At 36.9% G+C, this 22,777-nt stretch overlaps 4 protein-coding genes across 5 annotated transcripts; 2 read left to right on the forward strand and 2 right to left on the reverse strand.

The window, feature by feature from the left end:
- Window positions 1-2,409: 2,409 nt before the first annotated feature.
- Window positions 2,410-4,080, reverse strand: LOC117626202 (transcription factor MYB102). The gene is made up of 3 exons (XM_034357859.1): window positions 3,783-4,080; window positions 3,561-3,690; window positions 2,410-3,464 (listed from the first exon to the last, which is right to left on the reverse strand). The coding sequence occupies exons 1-3, from the start codon at window positions 3,913-3,915 to the stop codon at window positions 2,630-2,632; spliced, it is 1,098 nt and encodes a 365-aa protein (XP_034213750.1). The 5' UTR covers window positions 3,916-4,080; the 3' UTR covers window positions 2,410-2,629.
- Window positions 4,081-8,941: 4,861 nt separating this feature from the next.
- On the reverse strand, window positions 8,942-12,550 carry LOC117624395 (putative PAP-specific phosphatase, mitochondrial). The gene is made up of 7 exons (XM_034355602.1): window positions 12,112-12,550; window positions 11,825-12,036; window positions 11,595-11,654; window positions 10,403-10,791; window positions 9,926-10,004; window positions 9,797-9,847; window positions 8,942-9,331 (listed from the first exon to the last, which is right to left on the reverse strand). Exons 1-7 carry the CDS (start codon window positions 12,533-12,535, stop codon window positions 9,176-9,178), a joined length of 1,371 nt encoding a protein of 456 aa, XP_034211493.1. The 5' UTR covers window positions 12,536-12,550; the 3' UTR covers window positions 8,942-9,175.
- An 808-nt stretch (window positions 12,551-13,358) lies between these two features.
- On the forward strand, window positions 13,359-15,187 carry LOC117624396. The gene is made up of 2 exons (XM_034355603.1): window positions 13,359-14,865; window positions 14,961-15,187. Exons 1-2 carry the CDS (start codon window positions 14,581-14,583, stop codon window positions 15,126-15,128), a joined length of 453 nt encoding a protein of 150 aa, XP_034211494.1. The 5' UTR covers window positions 13,359-14,580; the 3' UTR covers window positions 15,129-15,187.
- A 1,374-nt stretch (window positions 15,188-16,561) lies between these two features.
- LOC117624918 (vesicle-associated protein 4-2) lies at window positions 16,562-19,684 on the forward strand. 2 transcript variants are annotated; one of them, XM_034356442.1, is made up of 8 exons: window positions 16,562-17,056; window positions 17,500-17,570; window positions 17,682-17,763; window positions 17,908-18,026; window positions 18,871-18,948; window positions 19,109-19,228; window positions 19,331-19,410; window positions 19,494-19,684. In XM_034356442.1, exons 1-7 carry the CDS (start codon window positions 16,798-16,800, stop codon window positions 19,388-19,390), a joined length of 789 nt encoding a protein of 262 aa, XP_034212333.1. In that variant the 5' UTR covers window positions 16,562-16,797; the 3' UTR covers window positions 19,391-19,410; window positions 19,494-19,684. The 2 variants fall into 2 exon arrangements, with proteins under 2 accessions (XP_034212333.1, XP_034212335.1); XM_034356444.1 differs by lacking the exons at window positions 17,500-17,570; window positions 17,682-17,763 and having other exon boundaries at window positions 16,573-17,056; window positions 19,331-19,684.
- The last annotated feature ends 3,093 nt before the right edge of the window (window positions 19,685-22,777 follow it).

A 22,777-nucleotide genomic window follows, 5' to 3' on the forward strand; every position in this document is an offset into this window, starting at 1 on the left:
TACAAGACCCCATTTTCCTAAAATTCTCATCATCATTTTCAATTTTTTTGTGCGTTTTCGTCTCAAATATACCGAGAAGGAAACAAACAACACATGCTAGAAAGAAAGTTGAGAACCAATTTGTTCAAAGAAAAACTGAGGCGCTGAAAGACACAAACCCACTTTAGGAGTTTACTTATTCAAAACGTTGAAGGTCTTTTTTCTTTGGGCGGTCGAGAGAGAAAGTGAGAGATATGGAAAAGCCTCTCTCTCTCTCTCTCTGTAGATGTTTGTGGTCGGCTGCTAGTCAAACCCCAGCCGTACTCATTGTATTCCACAAAATTGTCTGCATTTTATGCAGATGTAAACAATTTCATACATTTATAATTGTTTATGAAAATTACAGTTTTTTGTTTTTTCATCCTCCCCTCTCACTCACCCTCTCTCTCAATCTCATCCTCACCCCAATTATCACTCTCATTTTCCTCTATATTCTAGCACAAAAAATAAAAACTAAAAACTAAAATTGAAATGATTATCAAACGGACAATTTCTCATACCAAACACATTGGAGACAGGTGTCTAGTTGGCGCGCGATGCATACATATTAATCAGTTACCTAAGTTTTCCTTGACGCATGAATGATGCAAGGCTTACATGCATGAAAGGGGTTTGACCTTGAACATCAATAATTAATGAATGAGACTTATGAGCTCGATATTTGATATTGGACATTCTAATCGGGCGAGTAGAAGATCATACCTAAATATCTTGCAAATATCTTTTACTCTCACTTTAATTTTTTTCTTAATTAGGATTAACTTGTAAGACGGTCCATGCCGCACACAAGGCATAAAATGTGCACACACAAAATGCTAAAACCATTGGAGAGACAAAGCCAAAAGATCGTCCACACGAGTTCAATGTGCAAGTAAATCTGCAAAAAAGGATGTTTCAGAGAGACGTGTGGAGAACACATTCCACGAACCACCAAGACAGACATTAGTGTGGGCAATATTGCAGACGGACAGTAAGAAAAACAATGTGAAGTGGAGGGAGATCTGCTGAGAAATACACATGGGACCCGCTTGAGATATATACAGCTCTTTGTTTTGCTTTTGATTGATGATCATATTAAGGCCACGACAAGGTTCAAAGTCATATGTGGTCATGATTCACGAGCTGTCCATAGCTGATTTATTTAGGGACAAATATTGTCAATAAAATTTGATGTCTATTTCTGAATTTTGTAGCCAACTTTACAAAGAAAGTCTGAAGTATGAGTTGTATTTAGGTCAAATCCCTCGCTTTAGTTTAGATTTCTTAACATCAACAGCTGAGAGTCACTTATTTATTTTGACAATTACAGTTAATTGGCATTTATGATGAAATATGATAATGTATATAAAAAGAGGGACCCACTCAAGCTAATGAATAATCATCAGCCCAACTATTCCCAATGAACCCAAATTCTTCCCGAAAACATCAGCAATTGTAGAAATTTGCAGTCAAAAGCCTCACCACCACCACCACGTACTCTGTCTTCCCTTTTGCCACAGCCCACAAAGGCCTCAGCAACCTCTAAAGTTGTAAAGTTCCAACTGGATAAGACCACTCTCTATCGTCCAACCGGTCACCCCAAAACTTATGTCCCGGGCCCACATCTGCATTATTGAGTCCACGTGTCCCAAACGCTGACGCAATTAATATTAGGTCCTAGCATCATACAGCAGCAAACTAATAGCATGAAGAAGTAGAAGAAGAAGAAGAAGAAGATAAAAGAGACGAAACCAGCACAAGAAGCACGCCATGATTTTTCAATAAAGCGAGGGCTTGGCTTTCGTGGTCCCCACAACATAATAATACTCACCGCTCATGCAACGACACGTACTTACCCCGTTTCGTCAAACTTGCAATTTCAAGACAACCCCCCCATGCAAATCATTACTTTATTAGTACGTGAAAACGACACTTAGCCATACAGGTGGCGTGAACATGTGTCACTCCCATGTCCCCCCGGGCAGACTTCTCCGGCTCTGTCGCCGGAACATTGGACTCACTGTCGGCATCCAAGAAACCGAATCTTCGAGCTCCTCTTCCTTTCTCTTTGTTAACTTCGTGCAAGCAAAGCTTTTAGCCTTTTCATTTGGATTTTTTCTTTCCTCTTATAGTTATTTCTATATATAAACAATAAAATAAAATAAAAAATAGTTGCTTTACTGTGACACATTCAATTAAAATGACACTCTTCTTGTGAGTCAGCCAAAATAATAATATTATTCTAAATCGATTAATTATGATTATTGTCTGCATCAGGTTTTGTCTGAGCATTTGTCACGAGTTCAATACATGACAAGCTTTTTACTATGAATAAGTAATAAACTTTTTTATAATATGATAGGACATAATCCTAATTAAGGAGACAATTAATAAAAGACACATCAATAATTGTGTCATTAGAAAAAAAAACAAGGGACATGAAGAAGTTGCTTCCGGATACAGTACGATTACGAAAGTTGCAAAGACTAATTATTAGACCATTTCACATGTATCAACAGCAACAAATCCCAATGCCCGGAAAATTGGAAAATCCTAATTATAGGATGATCGTTTGATCCTGACAATAACAATAATAATAATGAATATTTTTTCACATGAATTCATTAACATCCAACATGTCTTGGATGTCAAACTTCAACATGTTGCTACAGTAGCTTTCGCGTTCGTCCTCTGTGCTGCTGTTGAAATTGTGCGTTGTCGAATTTGAATTCAAAGGCGTTGGGCTTGAGGAAGGGGTTGAGAGGACTGAAGTAGTGAAGCTGAAATTCTGGTTGCTGTTGTTGGAGTGAAAATTTGAAGTCTCAGGTGAAGGATCCAAAATAGTTTGGTGGTGATCTGAGCCATACTCATATGCAAAGCTTGGTAATTCAACATACTCATCAGTAAAATTTGAAGGCCCAACGTTGCTCTGCTGCCAATCACTGGGTTGAGACCTAAAATCACTTAGGTTTGATGGGTAGTCTCCATTGGCCGGCTGCATGATGAGTTGTGGAGCTTCATTGGAGAATGAGATTTCTTGAATGGGTTGCTGAAGTTGGTTAGATTGGACTTGTTGAAATGGGATGTGGGGATTGTCGCAAAGTTGGTGGAAGTTGTTTGTTTCTTGAGAGTTTTGAAGAAGAAAACTGTTTGCGTTATGGTTGTTTTCTCTTTGAGATTGGATAAGAGAAGTTGCTAGCCTCAGTAGCTCTGGGTTGAGGCCTATGGGTTGGCCAAGGAGCCTTGAGAAGTTCATTTGGTGCTGGTGAGATGAGTTGTAGAGAGATGAGCTTAGAATGGATGAAAAGTCAAGAAGGTCAAGACGAGGGCTGTGGGTGACTGGATCAATTCCCATCCGGAGGAGCCGCTTTCTAATGTGGGTGTTCCAGTAGTTCTTGATTTCGTTGTCGGTTCTTCCGGGCAAACGAGCCGCAATTGCAGACCACCTATATATGAAATGAACCCATTAGCTGTTGAACTATATATTAAAGAGACAATTTGAGTTTCTACTACTAATTAATTAAAAAGTTTAGCTTAATTACTTGTTGCCCAATATGCTGTGGAGTTGAATAATTGTCTCCTCCTCTTCAAAAGAAAATCGACCTCGTTTGATATCTGGCCGGAGATAGTTGGTCCATCGGAGACGGCAGCTCTTCCCGCACCTTTGTAGCCCTATTGATCATATACAATTCAAAATTATAAGTAAAAAAAGTAAATTTAATGAAAATAAACAAAGCTTCAAGTCTCATAATCTCATAATATACCTGCATTCTTGGGGAGGGTCCTCCAGTTGCCATAACCATGTTTCTGAATATAATCAAGGAGCTTCTCATCTTCTTCTGGAGTCCATGGACCTTTCTTGAGGCCATTTTTGTCGCAACAAGGTGCTCTTCCCATCCCTCTACTTTGAACGGCTGAGATTACGATTAGTGCTCCAACACCCACAGGCTTATAAATATATGTATTTAGCTTAGTTGTACTGTTTGTAGCTCATGTATTAATTGATGAGAAATATGGGTCGAAAATTTGGAGGATTTAGACGGAAGAGGGTAGCTGGTAAGAGATGAATGGATTAGTTTGTAGGGTCCGTATGGAAGACGTAGATGTATATATAGGGCATGACATGGAAGGGTAAGAAAAAAAAGGGACAAGTCAAAATGATTCGGTGCCGTCCTCTGTTTATCAACATGGCTACGTGTCCCTTTTCCTTTGAGAAACCAAAATAGCTATTGTCATCATCAAGATTCAATAAGTTTTCAACTCCAATCTCTCTCTCTCTCTCTCTCTCTCTCTCTCTGTACATATATTTTAGATTTGTATAATTTTGTACCTACCCATCATCCATTATCCATGGCCATGCATTGCATGAATTATTTTTTTAATTAGTTTTCTTTTTAATTGATTGATGCACTATATATACAGAAATCAATGTGACCACTTGTTGTGTTTAATAATAGAGATACTTAGTTATATATTTATTTTTAATATTAATAATATAGATAAATCATACACTGTTTAATTTCTAGAAACAAACTCAGAAAATGACAATTGATCCTATTGAATTTAATTTTGATTATTAAATTATTTTGATGCCATATTGAGTGTTTTAAGTATTTTTATGAGGTTTTGAGATTGAGTTTGTTTTCAGAAATTAATTGCAGTTTTGTAATTTATAAGAAGTTAAAAGCCTCTTTATTATGTTGTAAATGGGTTTTGGGTGTGTTTTTAAAATTAATTTCATATAAATTTTTTTATTTTTTATTTTATAATATAGTGAACCTCCTTTAATAATATATATATATATATATTATATATTTTAAATTAATCCAATTTACATGGAATATAATTCAACTTGAATGAAGGGAGGCAGATTATTAGTATTCTTACTTGGTTTTTACTTCTTAGGTTATCGTTTTCCGGCGGGATTGGGCTGTGTCAGTCCTGGCTTTCTGCATTCATATTAGGGAGGCTTAGCTGTCATCGACATAAGATATTGTAGTATGGGTGCCACGTACCCCCCCCTGTCTTTCCCGTTGTGACTTGTGAGCTGACCAGTATTGTGTCCTTACTGGCACTTCACGTTCACGGCGTCGTTTCTTCTTCCCCTGCACTGCATGGCTCAACTCACGCCAATATCACGAGCCCTCTCCATCTTGCTATAAATAAATAACTCAGAAATAATTGCTTGCCAACTCAATTATTCAGTTTATTCTTTAAAATAAAACAATTTTTTAAAAAGAGAATCTTGACATAACAAGGGAAATTTTAGTGATAAAAAGAAGAATTATAGTGGGGATGTTGTCATTGGCTTAACAAATCAAATAATAAGTTATTCTGAATAAAATCAGAGAACACCTTAAATCAAATAAAATTGTCTATATTATACACACCGACTCGAGGAAGTCGATGTACAACACCATTTATTTACTTATGAGTAAATTGAAAAAAAGAGCCGGAACTCTACAGTTTCGTGGTGGGAGGTCAGATGATTCAACATTTTTGACAAATTAATTTAATTTGATTGTACGGACACTTCCAAAGAGGTAGTCAAAGCTAGCTATGAAAATTTTAGATTACGTGATGAGATTGAGGAGAAGCATTTAATAAAAGATGTGAAGACGGCAATAATGGAGTTCGGTGTTTGCCGAAATATATAGAGGCATTTATTATGCAGATAAAAAAGCTTGTACAAAATTTTAATATTGCAAAGCGGATGTCACATGTTGCAAATTAGTACGTACACTGTACACACACAAATAATTAAGAAATTTACTTTAATTATAATGTAATTAGCATGGTTATCATCTTATAAATATAAAAAATTTCCGTAATTAATCATAATCAAATTCAAATATATAACATCGTTTTAAGCGCTTGTTTTTTTTCTTTTGTTAGTTTGATTTTACCAATTAACAGTATATAAACAAACAAAATCAGTTTGACTTTAACTTTGATTACTAAACTAAACCATGTTCTACTCTCACTCTCAAACCCATTTGGAACTTGCTGTCAATCAAAACGTCAACAACTTCACTTCATTGACTTGAAGCGAAACTGATTGAGCAATTATATATGTATGGTTTTCTTATACAATTTCCGAATAGACTAAGAATAGTAATTACACTAGTTCAACAAATCGACCCAAGATTCCTTCATTCGAATTTCAATCTTAACTTAATTAAACCCATTAATTAATTCTGACTATTCATAAGATTTGCAGGGGTTTGGAATAAGTCTCGATCGATAAATTATTCTACAGTAACCCCATCATCGTTTATGGATCTTAAATCCATCGTTATTACTCTCTAATCACTACAAGAAAGAGGAGCAAAGGCTACGGTTTGTCTAGTCCCATCAAACTAACAGTGGCCATTAGTGGTGTAATTATATTAATATATTAAAAAAGCTCCAATCAGCAGAAATGCACACTATTTTTTTCAAAGCTTGATTATCTATATCGTGGTTGGCAGTTGGCACCTTATCACTTTATGATTATTTTAAGCAATGGTTTTTATAAGTTGACCAATCATAGCCATTAATAGCAAAGAAATAAAATTATTAAACCACAATTATTTTTCGATTTTTTTTTTTTAATAGACTAAGACATGCATGCCACGTACACTGATCACATGCATGATCTATGATTTACCGGCAAATAATGTTGATTAATGACACTTATAACATTCTATTTTACTCGAGGAAAATAAAATTGCATTGCATTGCATGCATGACGATCTCCAATTTACGAAGCTGTTTTGCTTAGCGTAAAATTGTTTGAGACTCTGAGTAATTAATTTGATTGATTAGGTGGAACGCAACCTTACATGTTACGTGTCTGAACGCAAGACGTTAGTTCATCCAAAAGAGGGTTGTAGACCGTTGAAAAAGCAAGCATGCCTGAACCAGAGGCCTAATTTAAAATTAATTAAATATATCGGACCATCATTAGCCTGCCACTTAAGGAAATCTGACGTCTATTATTTAATCCTCCATGTCTTTCCCAACAACAAAATAAACAAGGTCCCTCCCATCATGACGTACGAAAGTCTATGCTGTACTTTATTTGTTTCTCTCTTCTATTTAATTAGTCATAATTATTACCTTAATCAGGGGATTGATCAACCAGTTTATGCGATGAGTTCGAATTTCTTGTGTTAAACTTCCCTAATCGGCCATCTGGTGATCTGGAAGCATTTTGGTCATCCAACCAGGCCAGTAGTTTCTAGTAGTACTACGTTAAGTCAACTTTAAAAACACATTAATTAAAGTAAACTAAAACAAATGTTTAATTTGGACAGGTGTCCCATTAGATGTTTTAGTGTACACTTTTCAGAGGTGCCCATAAATTTAAATATAACATCGTTGTAATAAACGTGATTTCATGTGGACACACTGTTCATGGCGTCATGTCTTATTCACCTTTATATAAGCATACAAAATTACAAATGGTGTACGGTCAAATATTATTTTAATCATCTTCACCTTGAAAAAAGCTTATAATTAATCTCAAAGCCAATCCCACACCTTGCTTGTGTGCCCTTCTCACCCCTTACTTTTATAGTACCTCTGCATTATAAAACCCTCAAGCTAGCCTGATTTTCATTGGTTTGAACGGATACATTAATGTAATTCAAGTGATTAAAAGCAGTTATTTTTACACTCGAAGTCATATGTTCAAGTCATACCTCCCTCAAAATTGTTGGTATCAACAAAAAAGAGTCATTAATTTAGAGAGAGCACAATATGCATGGGAGTTAAAGTAAGAAAAAAAGGAGTTGGGTAGTATATAATTGTATACAAATCGTATAAGAAGAAGAGTATTACTATCTTTGGTATTTCATGATTAATATAAGCAACCGTAGACTAATGTCTCCATGCTTGGTATCAAGGAGACAACGTCCACTTAATTAAGTAACAAAATAGCTTAATTATTATACAGAAAAGTGGATTACTGCTTAAAATACAAAATACTGACGATTACGTCTAATACTAAAAACGGTAATTAGTGGTCCAAATCTTAGGGTTTGCTTGTACATACATGTAGCCAAAACACAAATGCATATACGTGTTAGTGTTGACTGAATCCCAAAATACATATACCTGGCAGATTTTCTAAAAAATGTTGTACACAAACACTGAGATACGAGATCCAAAGAGTTGCACAGTCACTATCACAACTCATAAGCAAATTTATATAATATTTTTCTACGTGTTTTAAAGATATATATAATATTTTGTTTTCCTTATTAGTACGCAGTCCATGTTGAATCCAGAAGCTTCTAAACTATATATTATCCGTGGGATCAAACCCTAAAGATGATGAGATTTCAAGAACTAGATTTGTACTCAACGTAAGCATTCTGGGGACACGTAGGGCATGTTGATGGGGTTTGATGGAAGACTCTGGAAATGGTGATAGGATGAGCACCATTCTCGAGATCACAACGTGTCATAAGAACAGTGGTTTCAAGCTGAAATGCCAATGTTTGCACGATCTTCATTTGTTTGACTTTGCCTATTGAGGGGCCAATCATTTATTGACATATTGATTAACTTAGGGTGGGCTTGAGTTCATTTGAAGGAAAATATTTCTCTAGAAGGGTTTTCATATAAGTTGCTCAAAGCAGAGCCATGAATAACATTACGAACTGTTAATTGCTGTGGAATCTACAATAAGGATACTTACTTACTTGAACGACTGACGCTAACACGCTTCCTATTAAGATGAAGGATAGAACGTGGTTAAGAAAACTCCTATCAATCAGAGCAATTGAGTATAGAAAATTGTAGTTGGTGAAAAAATGCACCACCTGACCCAACCCCTATGGAATAAGTATCAGAAGGGTATCAGATTTTCACAAACCTAAACGATCTTCTGCTTGAGGAACTGAAATCTCAGACCAAAAGGGAACTAACAAAAAAAGGAACTGAAATCTGCTTCTAATAGAAAGTATGGTTATTACATTGACTTGTAAAGAACCTGGTTTCTCTTACACTGGGATCCGGTAGCCGGAAAAGAATTGTGTATGATAATTTTACGGGACAAAAGTGCACATGAAGAATTAATGTCATATGGCATTCCGAAGAGTTTCTTGCCATATTTCAAAAAATACAATCAAATTGAAACAAAAATATAAATACCTATTTGAAATAGTAATCACCGTGAAACAGTGGACGAATTGGAAGATATCATCTCTACAAGCCGGTTATGCAAGTTGCCATTTGTCACAAGGATACCACCAGAAGGGTATATATTCCTCCGTCCAAGTTGATCTGCTGCAAGATTAATTTGATCTCCCTTCCAGTCAGTCACCTGGTTTTACAGGGGATAATTTCTTAAAAGGAGGATATTGTGATTTCTCAATGGAACAAGTATCAATAAACAAAGTACTGGCTGCTCCTGTTGTATATGTAGGTGTTATTTTGTTTAGTTCGCTCTATTTAGTCCATTGAAACAAGAGTTGCCATCCTAGATGATCAGTCTGTTTTACCTAGTATCAGAAAACACTTCTCCAAGGAAGGCTGGAGAAACTTTGTTTTGCAATTGATATAACAAACATAAATAACTTTTTAAAAAAAATATAGATACCAGAAATAGTCAAAGGCCTCAAATTTTAGTTTTCTGTTCTGAATTCCCATTAGTTAACCTCTTTGCAGTTTATACCAATCCTACAGTGGAGCTTAGCAGCAAACTCATATTTTATAATATGTATTATGACTTAAATGCACCAAGTTGGATACATTATGCGATACTTCAAAAAGAGTCATAGAAAAATACCTTTCCCCCTGCTTCATACACGCATATAATACCAGCAGCGTGATCCCAAGCCTACATTGTGATAAGTTGAAGTACGTCATACTGATGTAGTTCCTATAATCCACTTACAACTGGAATGAATTGCAATACCTTGGTAACTTTTTGAACTTTCACATTCTGCATATAAAGAGATACCCTGCCTGAAGCCACCATTATATACTTGGATAAACTGCATGCCAAAAAGAAGAAAGGTACATACAAGTTCCTGTAAGCATTGACCAAGAAGCTGAAAGTAATTTGTTACGGAATTTCAGAAATACGGACCCTTAACTTTATTCTAATTAGACTAATATGTCAAGAGCCAATTGTACAATGGTGAATCAGATTAAACACTATAGAGAAACTTTTGCTCTGTAAACTTGAGAAACACAAGACCATCCTGTTCAAACAGTGGTCAATGAGTCATTGTGCAACACAGGCAATCGGTGATAGGGTATAGATTGTTTCTCTATGTATGCAAGAGTAAACTGATAGAAGAACAAGTTTAACAATCATTTAAAAACTACTTTAAGATATCTGAGCAATCTGACTTTTTAGTAGAAGTAGTCAAGGAGGAAGATAACCAACCTTCCACAACAAGATTTCACAAGAAGAATTTGACCCTCAACAATGCTATCAGCACTAGTTGTTGAGGTGAACAAAGTTGACAGCGGATATGACTCCCATGCATCACTCGCTCTGATAGAATAGCGTGCCTCTTCCACCATGCAACATTCATCAACGAAGCATTGCGTCCAAGAATAAGGCATTTTGGCTGTGAGATTTAGCACAGATGACAGGCGTTTTGTCCATGTGCCACACCCAGTATGAGCAACCATAATAATCCCTGATCCAGGTGGAGTGTTTTTTTCTTCCTGGACTTCAGAGGTGGATTTGTTGGATACGGCATTCTGCCAGTTCGGGCAGCCCATGACACCTAATACAATCTGTCCGTCAATTACAAGAGCCAAACCTACCTGAAAATTGAGGTTGTTTATAGGCAACTCATATAGTAATAAGCAATGTAGTGAAACAGGTACGAATTTCTATACAGAATACAGCTTCAATCATTTATTTTCGCAACATATAAGTGCTATTACTATGTTTGATTTGACACCATTGGCCTTACTTCTTAAATAAGAAAGCAACATAGCAACCATAATCACTTCAAAGCTGTAATCTGCTTGAAGATTTATTTTCAATCTGACCAATAACTAAGACATCCATTTACCTCTGGGTATATAGATTTCTATTTTAATAACTTGGTAAAATTTGTCTGAAATTCCTACTTGAGTTAAGCTTCCCCCCTCTCTCTTTCTCTCTGTCTCTTGCTTGGATACTTCCATTGTGTAGAATAGATTACGTGTTCTTTCGGTTTCTATGTTTATTTTCACAATTCCTACTTGGGTTAAGCTTCCCCTCTTTCTCTTTCTATTTGCCTCTTACTTGGATACTTCCATTGTTTATATTCACAACATAAGTTACTCCATTTTGTATTTATTTCCTGCATCCTAAGTTTTGAATAAAAACATCCGTAGTAATACTATCAGGAAGGTTGGGTTGGAAGCAGAAACTCTTGAATAGTATAATTTCAATAGTCTAAACTTCTAGCAGCATTTGATTAGTTTAGATACAGTAAAATGCATCCTGTAATATCTGCTGTATTCTATAGCAAAGTTAATTACAGGTGCCATAAGATTCAAAAATCACTGTCATGACCAAATATCAGGGAGAGGGGGGCGAAAGAAAGAAACTCCTTGTTGAAGTTAGTAAGACATACCACATACAACGCCTGATTTCCTTTCACAAATCCTTGTGTGCCATCAATTGGGTCCAGTACCTGCATTATGCTTCTCAGTTCATTTTGGAAGGCAACAATGTTTAACTAAAAACTGCAACCATGAAAGAAAGCAACGATTCTTAAGGAGAGAAAAAAGGAACACACACAAAGCTGCAATCTTTGTAATGTTCAATTCAAGCATACGATGCAAATGCAAATCCGAAACAAACCCAATACGTGGCCGGCTGAGCTCCGAAAGTAGAACCATCCTGGCCTCCTCTGTCAATGGCTTCCAATACATGATCAGGCGTCCATGGGTTTTCTCCATGGCTGCTCTTGCTAATAACCGCATCGAAAACTGACCCTACTAGATTATTTGAACGTACAAACGCAGAGTCTTCTTCCGCCACCAAGGGAATGGAAGGGAAGCGTTTACCAAGCTCTGCCACCACCAAACTCCAATCAAAATTTGCTAAATAAATAAATACCAAAAACAAAAGGACTAATTAGCAATTACCCAAACTCAAGAGGGCCTGGACACCAAAATCCGCCACCGTGACCGGAGTCTGGTCGTTTTTTTCAACAACCCGTCGTTTACTCGATAGCAAAGACGATTGGACTTCGACGCAGAGCGCGCAAGCTCTCTCTACGGCGTCGACGGCTGCTTCCAGCTCCCGATGGTACTTGGCCTTCTCAGTGCCGAACGGCAAACTCGACCTCACGCTGAAGCGTAGCCTGCGGACCGCCGGATCGGGCTGACTGAATCGGACGGTCGAGAAATGCCGGGCTGAGTGGACGAGAATCATGGCGGGTAAAACGGTCGGCTGTATAGGTTGAGTTAAACAGTTGTTAAAAGGCGGTTGGTGGAGACTGAAGCCTGCCATAGTGGGCCTGAAATTCCGAGCGAAAAGTTTATACAGCCCAAAATCCAGCTTATCCATTTTATCATTTCAGTCTGGGCCGTTTTTTAAACCCTTCTCTTTAGATTATGACTTCAAACTCGCCCCAAATATTGATTTCTTTTTTTTTTCTTTTTTCTTTTTTTAAATGTAAAATTGTTTGGTTAGAAATATTAATCTTGCTAGTTGAAAAATAATTTCAAACCATTTGTGCTTAGCTAGCTTAGACTCATTTTGTGCTCCTCAGCTTAGACTCACTTTGTGCTCCTCTTTCTTGGACCAATAATCTCGTAACAACCTAATACAATTTATACTTATGTCATAAAGTATAAGATTTTATAGGTCATTCGGTTCATCAAGTACGTTTGTCAACGTCTCGATAAAGAGGCTATTTTGTTGTTAATAGGGTTTAAAAACTTCATGCCATGTATGTGCCTCATCTATTTTTTTTAATACAAACGATATTGTGAGACATGACCTATATAAAAAAATAAAACAATATTAAATAAGGGAAATTCGAACATACGGTCTCGAATGCATAACTAACTACTCTCAAACAATTGAATTACAAATATCTTACGTGCCTTATCTATCGTTTAGATAAAACCATTTTAACGTGTTTACCCCGATCAAGAATAATTCAAAACATCTAAATCAGAAATGATCTTTTATCATGTAAAGGATAATTATTTAAAATCCGGAAGACAGAAACTTCCAGAATCCCACGTAGAAGATCTTGTCCTTATCCTGAAGTTTAGAGCTATCCTAAGACACGTGGCCCTCTCTCACTGGATAAGACCCCACTGCCCCCCAAGTTTTTCATTGCAAAGTCCGTCATGCTCACGCAACCCATCAACATCACTGCCGTCTGTTTCCCATTTTTCAGCCGTCAACAAAGCCATAGATTTCTAAAACCTGGGATTCATCTACTGAATTCACCTTTTCCTCTCTTTACCCTTTCTATATATACAAGCAAGATCAATACAAAAGCAAAACTGATTAAAAAAAAACAATTGCGACCCAAGATTTTTTGTTGCTTTGAAAATTCATCTGTGGGATATTATCACCTGGGCATGAGCTTGAGGGACGTGAGTAGAGTGGTGTACCAGGCAGGGATGAGGGTTACGCAGGGGGTCAAAGAGCAGGCTCCCAAGTGTGGTGGTTCATCATCTTCTTCTTCTTCATCTTCCTCTTCAAAGCAGGCATGGCGTTTCTCTTCATCTGTTGATTCGGGTGCTTTCAAGGCTGCCAACAGTGACAAGGTTAAGCAAGCAGAGGAGTCTCTCAGGACTGTCATGTACTTGAGCTGTTGGGGTCCTAACTGATCAGCGGTGGCGTTTTACTCTTTAATCTAAACCAAAGCAAGCGGCTACAAACGAGATTAATCAAATTTGAGAGGTGTCTTGCTTTTAGCTCTTCAGCTTAGTGCTTTTTGGTGTAAATTTTGATGGGAGAGGTGTAAATTTCTTTTGTGTAGTTTGTATGTATGTATATTATTTACCCTTACCCCTTTCTATCAAATTTCAAGTCAATATCCTATCGGTTTGAAAAATGAGTCCAATTGCAAGGTTGAGTTCAGGTAGTTAGTTAAGGCAATATGTAAGTTTCTTTACGCTAGAATTCGATCTCTCTCTCTTTTTAATCGCTTGAATCTCAATGTATGTGAGCAAAACTACCGTATTTATTACACAAAATGAATGAAAATTGAAAAGTTAAGGACATTGGGAAAACTCAAAATCTATTGGTATGATAAATAATTTAGGGCTATGATGACTTGGATTAAAACGTGGATGAATTCAGTGGTTATAGATCAACTTATGCATAGCAAAATTCCATGGGCTCATTTTAGAGAGGGGGAGTTCAATTATGTTCACTATAGCCCAAGCCAAACCCATTCATGCTGCAAGCCCAATCTAATCTGCTACCAAACCACCTTCTCTGGTCTCCGCCACAAATAAAAAATCTTTCAAAATAAAAGCGATAAGCTTCTCTTCCCCTGTTCTTCTTCTTGCTCTTGTCTTGCCACTACGAACACGCGCATTTACCTCAAGAAACAGAGCAAAACCCTTCACCTAAAATCAGATAACATGTTCTCGCTCAAGCTTTGCAAAAGCCACCATAACTCACCCTTCCTCTCAAACCCTCATCAACTTCAACAAGAAGCAAAAACTCGAAGTGCCCATTTTGCACCATGCAAAATACTTAGCCCCAATAGAAGAAAACTTGGCGTGAGAGCAAGTAGCAGTGGACAAGGAGGAGAAGCAGCTGAGAAGAAAAGCAGCGAAAGACGACCTTTCTTAACCCTAGAAGAAGCTGGTCTAGTGGAAATATCTGGTCTCAGCACTCACGAGAGGTTCCTATGTCGTTTAACGGTAAGTAGAAATTAATATATACACATTTTTATTCTTTAATTTCCTCTCTAAATATTTATTCATTTTAAATTTTGTGTATAAATATGTACACATAGATATCGTCTTTGAATCTGCTGAGAGTGATATCAGAGCAAGAAGGTTGCCCAATTGAGGAGCTAAATGCTGGCAAGGTATGCGACTGGTTTGTGAAGGATAAGCTGAAAAGAGAGCAGAACTTAGACTCTGCTGTCCTTCAATGGGATGATTCTTCCGAGCTTCTCTAACTAAACAAGACTTTGTAAAAACGACATCCAGTTTTGAATAAAACGCTTGCTTGGCTCAATTGTCTTATGTTTACAATTTAGGAGGACGCCTTTCCTGCTTTTGTCACGCTTTTTGGGCATTGGAAGGCAAATGTTCCAAGTATTTTTATTTTCTTGGATTAATTAATTTAATAATAATTCAACCAAAAAATTCTTTAATTTGAATTTGAATAAGGGGTTCCAGGTTGTTTTCATGGCCAAGGCGACTTCAAACGCGTAATTGACGCTCAAATTGAATATTTTTTTTATATTTTAAATTCTTGGTATGGAATCTAAGACCACCTAGTTATCTATCTCCAAGTCTTAATCATGGAGGTCATGTCCAAAGCCAAATTGCTATTTAGATAAGTTTGTGGGAGAATCGTTGTTTTAGGATAAATTACAATTTCTTATATAAAGATAAGAGTTCAACAAACTTAGGGCTCGTTTTGGAGTGATTTTAAATATGCCAGAATCACTTCTAGGGAGAACCACCTCTCATGTGATTCTCCATATAATCACTCTAAGTGATTCTGAGTAGAAACATCTCTCATGTGCTTCTCTATAAAATCACTTAAAACTGCTTAAGGTGATTATTTGGAAAAGTAATTCTCCATAGTAGTGTTTTTTCGTCTATTCAGAATCACTCACAACAAGCCTTTAATTAAACCATGTCATTAACTTATTAGATATGAGATTTGTTTAGCAAGACAAAATTATTTATTATCTTTTGCAAATGAAAAGAAAACATGAATAATTTTTTTCACTCTTTCAAAAATAAAAAGACGAGCTCCAGTTGCATGTCTTAGGTCAGTTGATCAAATCAATGAGCTCGTTCTTTTCACTCAATTTCAAATTCCGCTATATATATATAAGATTAATTTAAGTAATTTATTTGTTGTATTAAAAATAAATTGCCAAACATATCGATAATAAAATTAAAATTTATTGTGGGCTTAGTGGGTGGCAGTCCATTGTATGCTATTTGCTATCCTCCAATTTAGCCTTTGATTGATTGGCAGTCCATTGTGGCAAAAAAGAAAACGAAAAATCAAAGTCTAAAAATGTTGTTGCGTTGGGTCAGCTTGGAGGAAAAACAGTGAAAAGCTTCTGTGATTTGTTGGTCATCACTGGCACCACTCAACTCAAGCATTTCTCGTGTTCGCATTCCACACAGGATTTAATTAATAATTAAACGCGCACTCAAGAATTTGTTAAGCAAGCAAATAAGAAACTAATCCCACCAAAACCCACCGTTAACAAAAAATTACAGTCTGAGACTCTCGGCTCAGGCCTCTGATTTGATTAACACCAAGTCAACTCAGCAGCCTCGCGTCAACGGTTTGTCTTTTGCGACCCAGACTTGAGCTTGGTTCACTTTCACAGAAAAGTGGAAAAAGCATTCTATCCTCAGTACGGCGTCGTTTCCACCATTGTCCAAGTAGTGAAAGTACAAAGCGGGAGGAGAGGACGCTACAAAAGGTGAGCACAAAAGGCCGGGCGTGAACTCAATCGGTCAAATTCAATTAAATCCTTCCCCTCAGTTCCGATTTGCCCCTCTCACTTGTCACCACCAACCAACTCAGACGCAGAGTTACAGACCGTGAAGCGGGTAACCGACGCCGTTTGACTTTGTCTAATGCTCTGAGAGATGACCATAGCTGACCAAAAGTCGTCGTCCGACGGAAAAGTCTGGGGCTTCTTCAAGCGGCCGTTTCGGCCGTCCGGGAACACCACCGTTACGACGTCGTCCACATCGTCGTCGCACAACGCTCCTCAACATGGCAACGGTCCTCAAGGCGACGGATCAAATCCATCAGCTACGAATTCGGTGTCGTCCGTCGCCAGGTCGCTGCTCCCCACTCGCCGTAGACTCAAGCTCGATCCCCACAATAAACTCTATTTTCCTTGTACGTCTTATCTAATCCATTTTATTAATGTATTCTAATTATATATATATACACACACACACACACCATATTTGGTATGTTACAGTTTAATTGCGTTTGCCTAAAATAGTTGTATATTGTGATAAATTGTTGTGGATTTAGATTTGCTTCTAGATTTTAGATTATGTTTTGGATTTTAGTTAGTATGAAATTATTTGTTTTAGCTTGATGATTGTCTAAACATAAGGATTAAAGTTGAGCTAATCGTGTAGCTCATCAGCGATATCAATGATTTTTGTATTGCTAATCAGAATTCTTAGAATGGTTTAATGGCTAAAGAGGCCAATCAAGCAGTTTATTTAGGTATTTGTTTGTGATTAAAGATGTATGCAGGTTTGCTCGCTTTATCGCTGCCTGATGATTCATTTGGTTATTTATATGTATGAACTCTATGTTTCTTGAAGGTGAACCTGGAAAGCAGGTTAGGAGCGCCATTAGAATTAAAAACACAAGCAAGTCATATGTAGCTTTCAAGGTACCGTAACCATCTTATGTTTACAGTCTTCTTTTTGCTAATGTCGATGACATTGTTAAAGCTTCTTATCCTGTAATTTTTCTAATGAGTTGCTTACTTTTCTTACCGTAGTTTCAAACAACTGCACCAAAAAGTTGTTTCATGCGTCCTCCAGGAGCTATTCTTAGTCCTGGCGAAAGCATTATAGCAACTGGTAATGGTTTTTGTATGACTTTTTGCAATTTCATCGAATGCCTTTTATATTATGGAGTTGGAACCATTATTATCTTTCTATTCAAGTGGTTTCTTAATTTTGCTTTTCAAGCAAGTTTTTCTTAATTTTGGTTTGTGATGACAGTATTCAAGTTTGTGGAGGTTCCGGAGAACAATGAAAAATTGGTGGATCAAAAGAGCAGGGTTAAATTTAAAATCATGAGCCTGAAGGTGAAAGGAGCAATGGACTATGTACCCGAGCTGGTGAGTTGCATGCATCATTTAAAAACTATCTTGAGTTTTAGTGTTAATTTGTAAACTAAATTGATAACCATGTTCAGAAATATTTGATTTTGTTCTCTTAGGTGTGCTTATTTATAGGCCTGAACATCTCTATAACTGAGCTATTTAGATTTTTCGTGTATGTTTAATCTTAGTTCTTTTTTAAGATGGTACATTTAGTATATAATACTGATTGCAGGTAGTAAGTGACACTATGAAGTTTTGTATTTGAATAAAAAACCGGGCATTGCTGTAGTTGTCCTGGAGTAGATGTCAAATGAATTATGGCTATACGCAGCAATTTTGTTTTATTGAAGTCATAATCTCCCTGCCGCGGTGATACTTTTCTTGAGGTGACTATTAAAGTGTTCGGACTTAATGGAATATTAACTCTTTTAATTAAAAGCTGATTGAGTGTAGTTAATGGCAGTCTTCGTTCTGACGAAGTTGTAGCCATGTCTTCAGAAACGGTATAAAGCTTCATTTTTTAATACATTTGAATTATCTTAGCTGTTGATTGCATAGTTTCTTCACAATATATAAGTTGATATGAGTTGGCAGTCATGCTGAAAAGTGAAAAGCTTGTGTCTGCTGTTTGCATTTATGGTATGCAATAAAATTCAAATTTGTTTTGAATTTTTTGAATGGTCTAAACTGAGCATGTGTCTGCTGTTATGGTACTCCTGCTGCGGAGGATACATGTTTCAAGAGATTATAACTTTTTTGTTTCTTTAAGGCTATGGAAAAACTGAAGTGCCAGTCATGTGGAACATTCTTTTGAAAAAAATTTCTGGCACTAACCTTAGAAATTCTTTATTGTCAACAGTTTGATGAGCTGAAGGACCAAGTGGCAATAGAGCAGATCCTACGGGTTGTCTTTTTAGATCCAGAGCGTTCTACCCCGGTAAGTGTGGTTGATGTGCCCTTAACTTGATGTCAATATTTGTATTTGTAAAGTGTATATCATGAACCTGCTTAGGCACGTGTTCACTGTTCACATTTATGATAGTGATACTGAAAGGGATACCTGTTTTAAGAGATAAACCGTTTTTTGCTTCTTCAAGGCTATGGAAAAACTGAAGCGTCAATTGGCCGATGCTGATGCTGCGCTTGAGGAACGCAAGAAACCTCCAGAAGATGCTGGTCCGAAGATTATTGGAGAAGGGCTCGTGATAGATGAATGGGTGAGTACTTTGTTCTGTTGTGACGCGAAAGTTGGTTGTGAAATGAATTTCCCCTTATTACATGCTTCATCCATTTTTATCGTTTCTTTCTGTCTTGTTTAGAAGGAGAGGAGGGAAAGATATCTTGCTAGGCAGCAAGTGGAAGGGGTGGACTCGGCATGACCTGGTGCTTCATTTGTTTTGTAAGGTTTTCGCTGATTGAGTGGAAAAATCAATAGTCCACTCTGGTCTATCATTTGTAACCCTCTTTTATCTTTTCCCGCAGATGTTGTATTCAAAAAAATGACGAGGAGAGTCCAATATACTTTGATGTAAAAAAAGAAAACAATTTGAAGTGGAGAGTCTCTTGTAATGTGGGAGTACTCTGAACTTAGCTAGTAGTCACATCTCTCTGTAGATAATGCGATTTTGTGTTGATTTCGTCTCTTTCGAGAATAAATCTGGTGTTTCGAATGATGTGGAAGTGTACAAGTTAAGTTGAGCATCTATTAACATTACCATACTTTTAGGCAAATGTTGTCCAGTTACGATATATGCAGGATCTCTTTGCAAAGTCTTGGATCTTTTAAGTAAGAAATTAGAAATATGGTTCCAAGTACCAAGGCCAAGAATGAAACTCTCAACCATTATTTGACGGACATGCGTGAAGCTCCTAGCAAGCATTAAGAAGTTAAAACTTTGATATATGCTTCTACTTGCCCAAGAACGTGTTTGGCGTGCGTTTTCTTTGTTGTCTTCCCAAGAAAGAAGCCTTTGGATTTGGTCACCGTCAAATTTGTAGAATGAATAAATTAATAACAAGAAGAATAGCAGCCACTGGTAACACCAGAAACCATGGCTTCCCACCAATGGTTTTTGGTTTTGTTTTGGGGTTATCCAAAACCACTAAAACCCCATCCCTCTCGCGCCAACTGATAAATACTCTGCCAGCCAAAGCTCCCTCTCCCTCCTCCTCTATATAATAAACTTACTACTCAGAGATCTCCTTAAGACAAAGGCTTGTCCAATTCAGTTACAAATTACAATACAATCAAGAAGAAGAAGAAGAAGAAGATCAATAAGTTGTGTGAAAAGAAAAGGCAAAATGAGTTATTGGGTAGGTGCAGGCGCAGACACAGGCACTGTGGAAGGCCGTAGAGATGATGATGCTGATGATGCGAGCAGCAGCAAACTCAACAAACAGAGACACTTGTTGTTGTCATGCAGTAGTAATAGTAATAGTAATAAGCCAGCGAATGGAGGGAGAGAAAGTGATAGGAGAAAGCAGCAGGCTATGGCTGAAGAGTCCCTTCACAAAGTCATGTACTTAAATTGTTGGGCACAAAGCTAGGCTTGCTTGGCCCAGAAACAAACAAACAAACAAGCACAAATTTGAAAATTCATTTGTTCCTACCTGTAACTTGGGATATGAAAATGTTTTTAGTCTCTTTATCTCTATCTATGCTTGCAGTCATGGCTATTTTTCCTACAATAATTAGTTTGGGATGGTTAGAAGAAGAAACAAATGGAATTGGAGTTTTCTAGAATACAAATGCTCCACTCAGACTCTCCGAACAACACATTACAAACAAGAAAGTGTAGCTCTATGGAACAATTAAAAAAAGAAACCTGCCTATTATTTTGAACAATAAAAAAAATTAACAAAGCCAAGTACAAAAGATCAAACCGAATGCAATATTGATGGCACTTATAACAAGTCGTGTAAAAGAAATGGGGAAAAAAAAAATTAGAAAAATATGTCTAAAGCGTATAGCCGCGCGGCTATACTGAGGGTTTTACTTTCTTTTTTTTAAACAAATAGTATCGCCCAGGGGCTATACTCTTTAAACATATTTTTTTAATTTTTTTAAATAAATAGTACATCCGCACGGCTGTACTATTAAATATAATATATTTCAAGAGTATAGCCGGGCGGCTATACTGATTAAATATATTACACATAAAAAAGTATATCGACTCGGCTACACTGGGGACCACCTCTTTTTTCCCAAATCAATAGTATAGCCGTGCGGCTATACTTTATATATTTCAAGAGTATAGCCGCACGGTAGTACCCTTTAAAAATATATATTTTTTATTTCTTTCATAAATAGTATAGCCGAGCGGCTATACTGATTAAATATATTATATGTAAAAAAGTATGGCCGCTCGTCGATACTGGGTCTTTTACTTTTTTAAATCAATAGTACAGCCGCGCGGCGATACGTTTAAATATAATATATTTCTATAGTATAGCCAATCGGCTATACGAGTTTTTTACTTTTTTAATAAATAGTATAGCCGTGCGGCTATACTTTTAAATATAATATATTATAGTCCACGCTCTCAGAATTTCATGCGTTTCCTATTGGGGCACAACGACATGTTTTTCGATTATTTTTGGTAGAATAATCTCGACCTTTCATAAGGATTTTTGACACATATCCCGGGGCTGAAATTGCACCTCCCATGAAACTTGATCTCAGCCATCCATTTCTCCGAATTTTCTATGTAAATTAATCCCCGCCCTCAATTTTCTTAACCCACCCCTCCTATTTTCCTTACATTTTTTGCTGGGGCAGCGTTGAGAGTGAGAGCTTCTCTTTCGTTTTCTTTTTTTCTTTTTTGAGTACAAGCGATAGTCTAAACAAAAGGAATTTCTCTTTCTCACACACAATTATGACGCCGTGGGAATTCAAACATGAGACCTTGAGCCTGCAAATTAAAGTCATTTTCCACTGCACAGATTAAGCCTGCCTTGTTGACACCCATGAAGCCAAGCCTTTTGTTTTATGTCCCAAGAATGTATCCAATGATGTGAAAGATACTATGAATATTGAGCTCATAAACTTGGCTTGAGAAACAAAGCCCATGGGCTAAGAATTCAGGCAAAGACCATGTAATAACAGTGTTGGTGAAGAATTCCTGGGATTTTTTGACATAGAATGGTTCAGTTCTTGGGGCACTAGATTGTTGGAGATTGATCAAATGCAAAACCCGACAACGCTTTTAAATGAAAGGCAACCAAATGACATTCGAATCCAACATCCATCCACATTCAGATGATGATATCATGGCATGGAAATGGAAGATGTGAGCTTTGCTGGTGCAGCTGAGAACATAAGGTCCATATTGATCAAGCAGAGAATGGAAATCAAAATATAACATATCTGTAAACGACAACATAAAAGCTGTTCATCCTTCTCAAATTTTATCATCTACAGTTACATAAATGAGAAGTTTATTAGATGATCTACGTGGGCAACTGTGGTTAACGTTAGCCTTTGATCCTTAATGCATAGCAAGTCTGTACGTAGAAATCTACGACCCTACAAACTGCTCTCAGCAAGTCTCAATTGCCACTGTATTTGTCTGGTGGCCTGAGCTTAAAGCATTGGTTCGCCCACCTGGGCTTTTATTTGAGGTTCCACATGGGCTTTGGACTCGTCGGTCTTTCAAAAAAAAAAAAAAAAAAAAAAAGTAAAAGAGTTGGCAGCCACTGAAGAAATGGACGGTGTAACTGTTGAGTAACGACTTTGGACCAAGAATAGTATAACCGTTTTCTTATCC

Source organism: Prunus dulcis, chromosome 4, assembly GCF_902201215.1.
Source record: "Prunus dulcis chromosome 4, ALMONDv2, whole genome shotgun sequence".
Classification (NCBI taxonomy): domain Eukaryota; kingdom Viridiplantae; phylum Streptophyta; class Magnoliopsida; order Rosales; family Rosaceae; genus Prunus; species Prunus dulcis.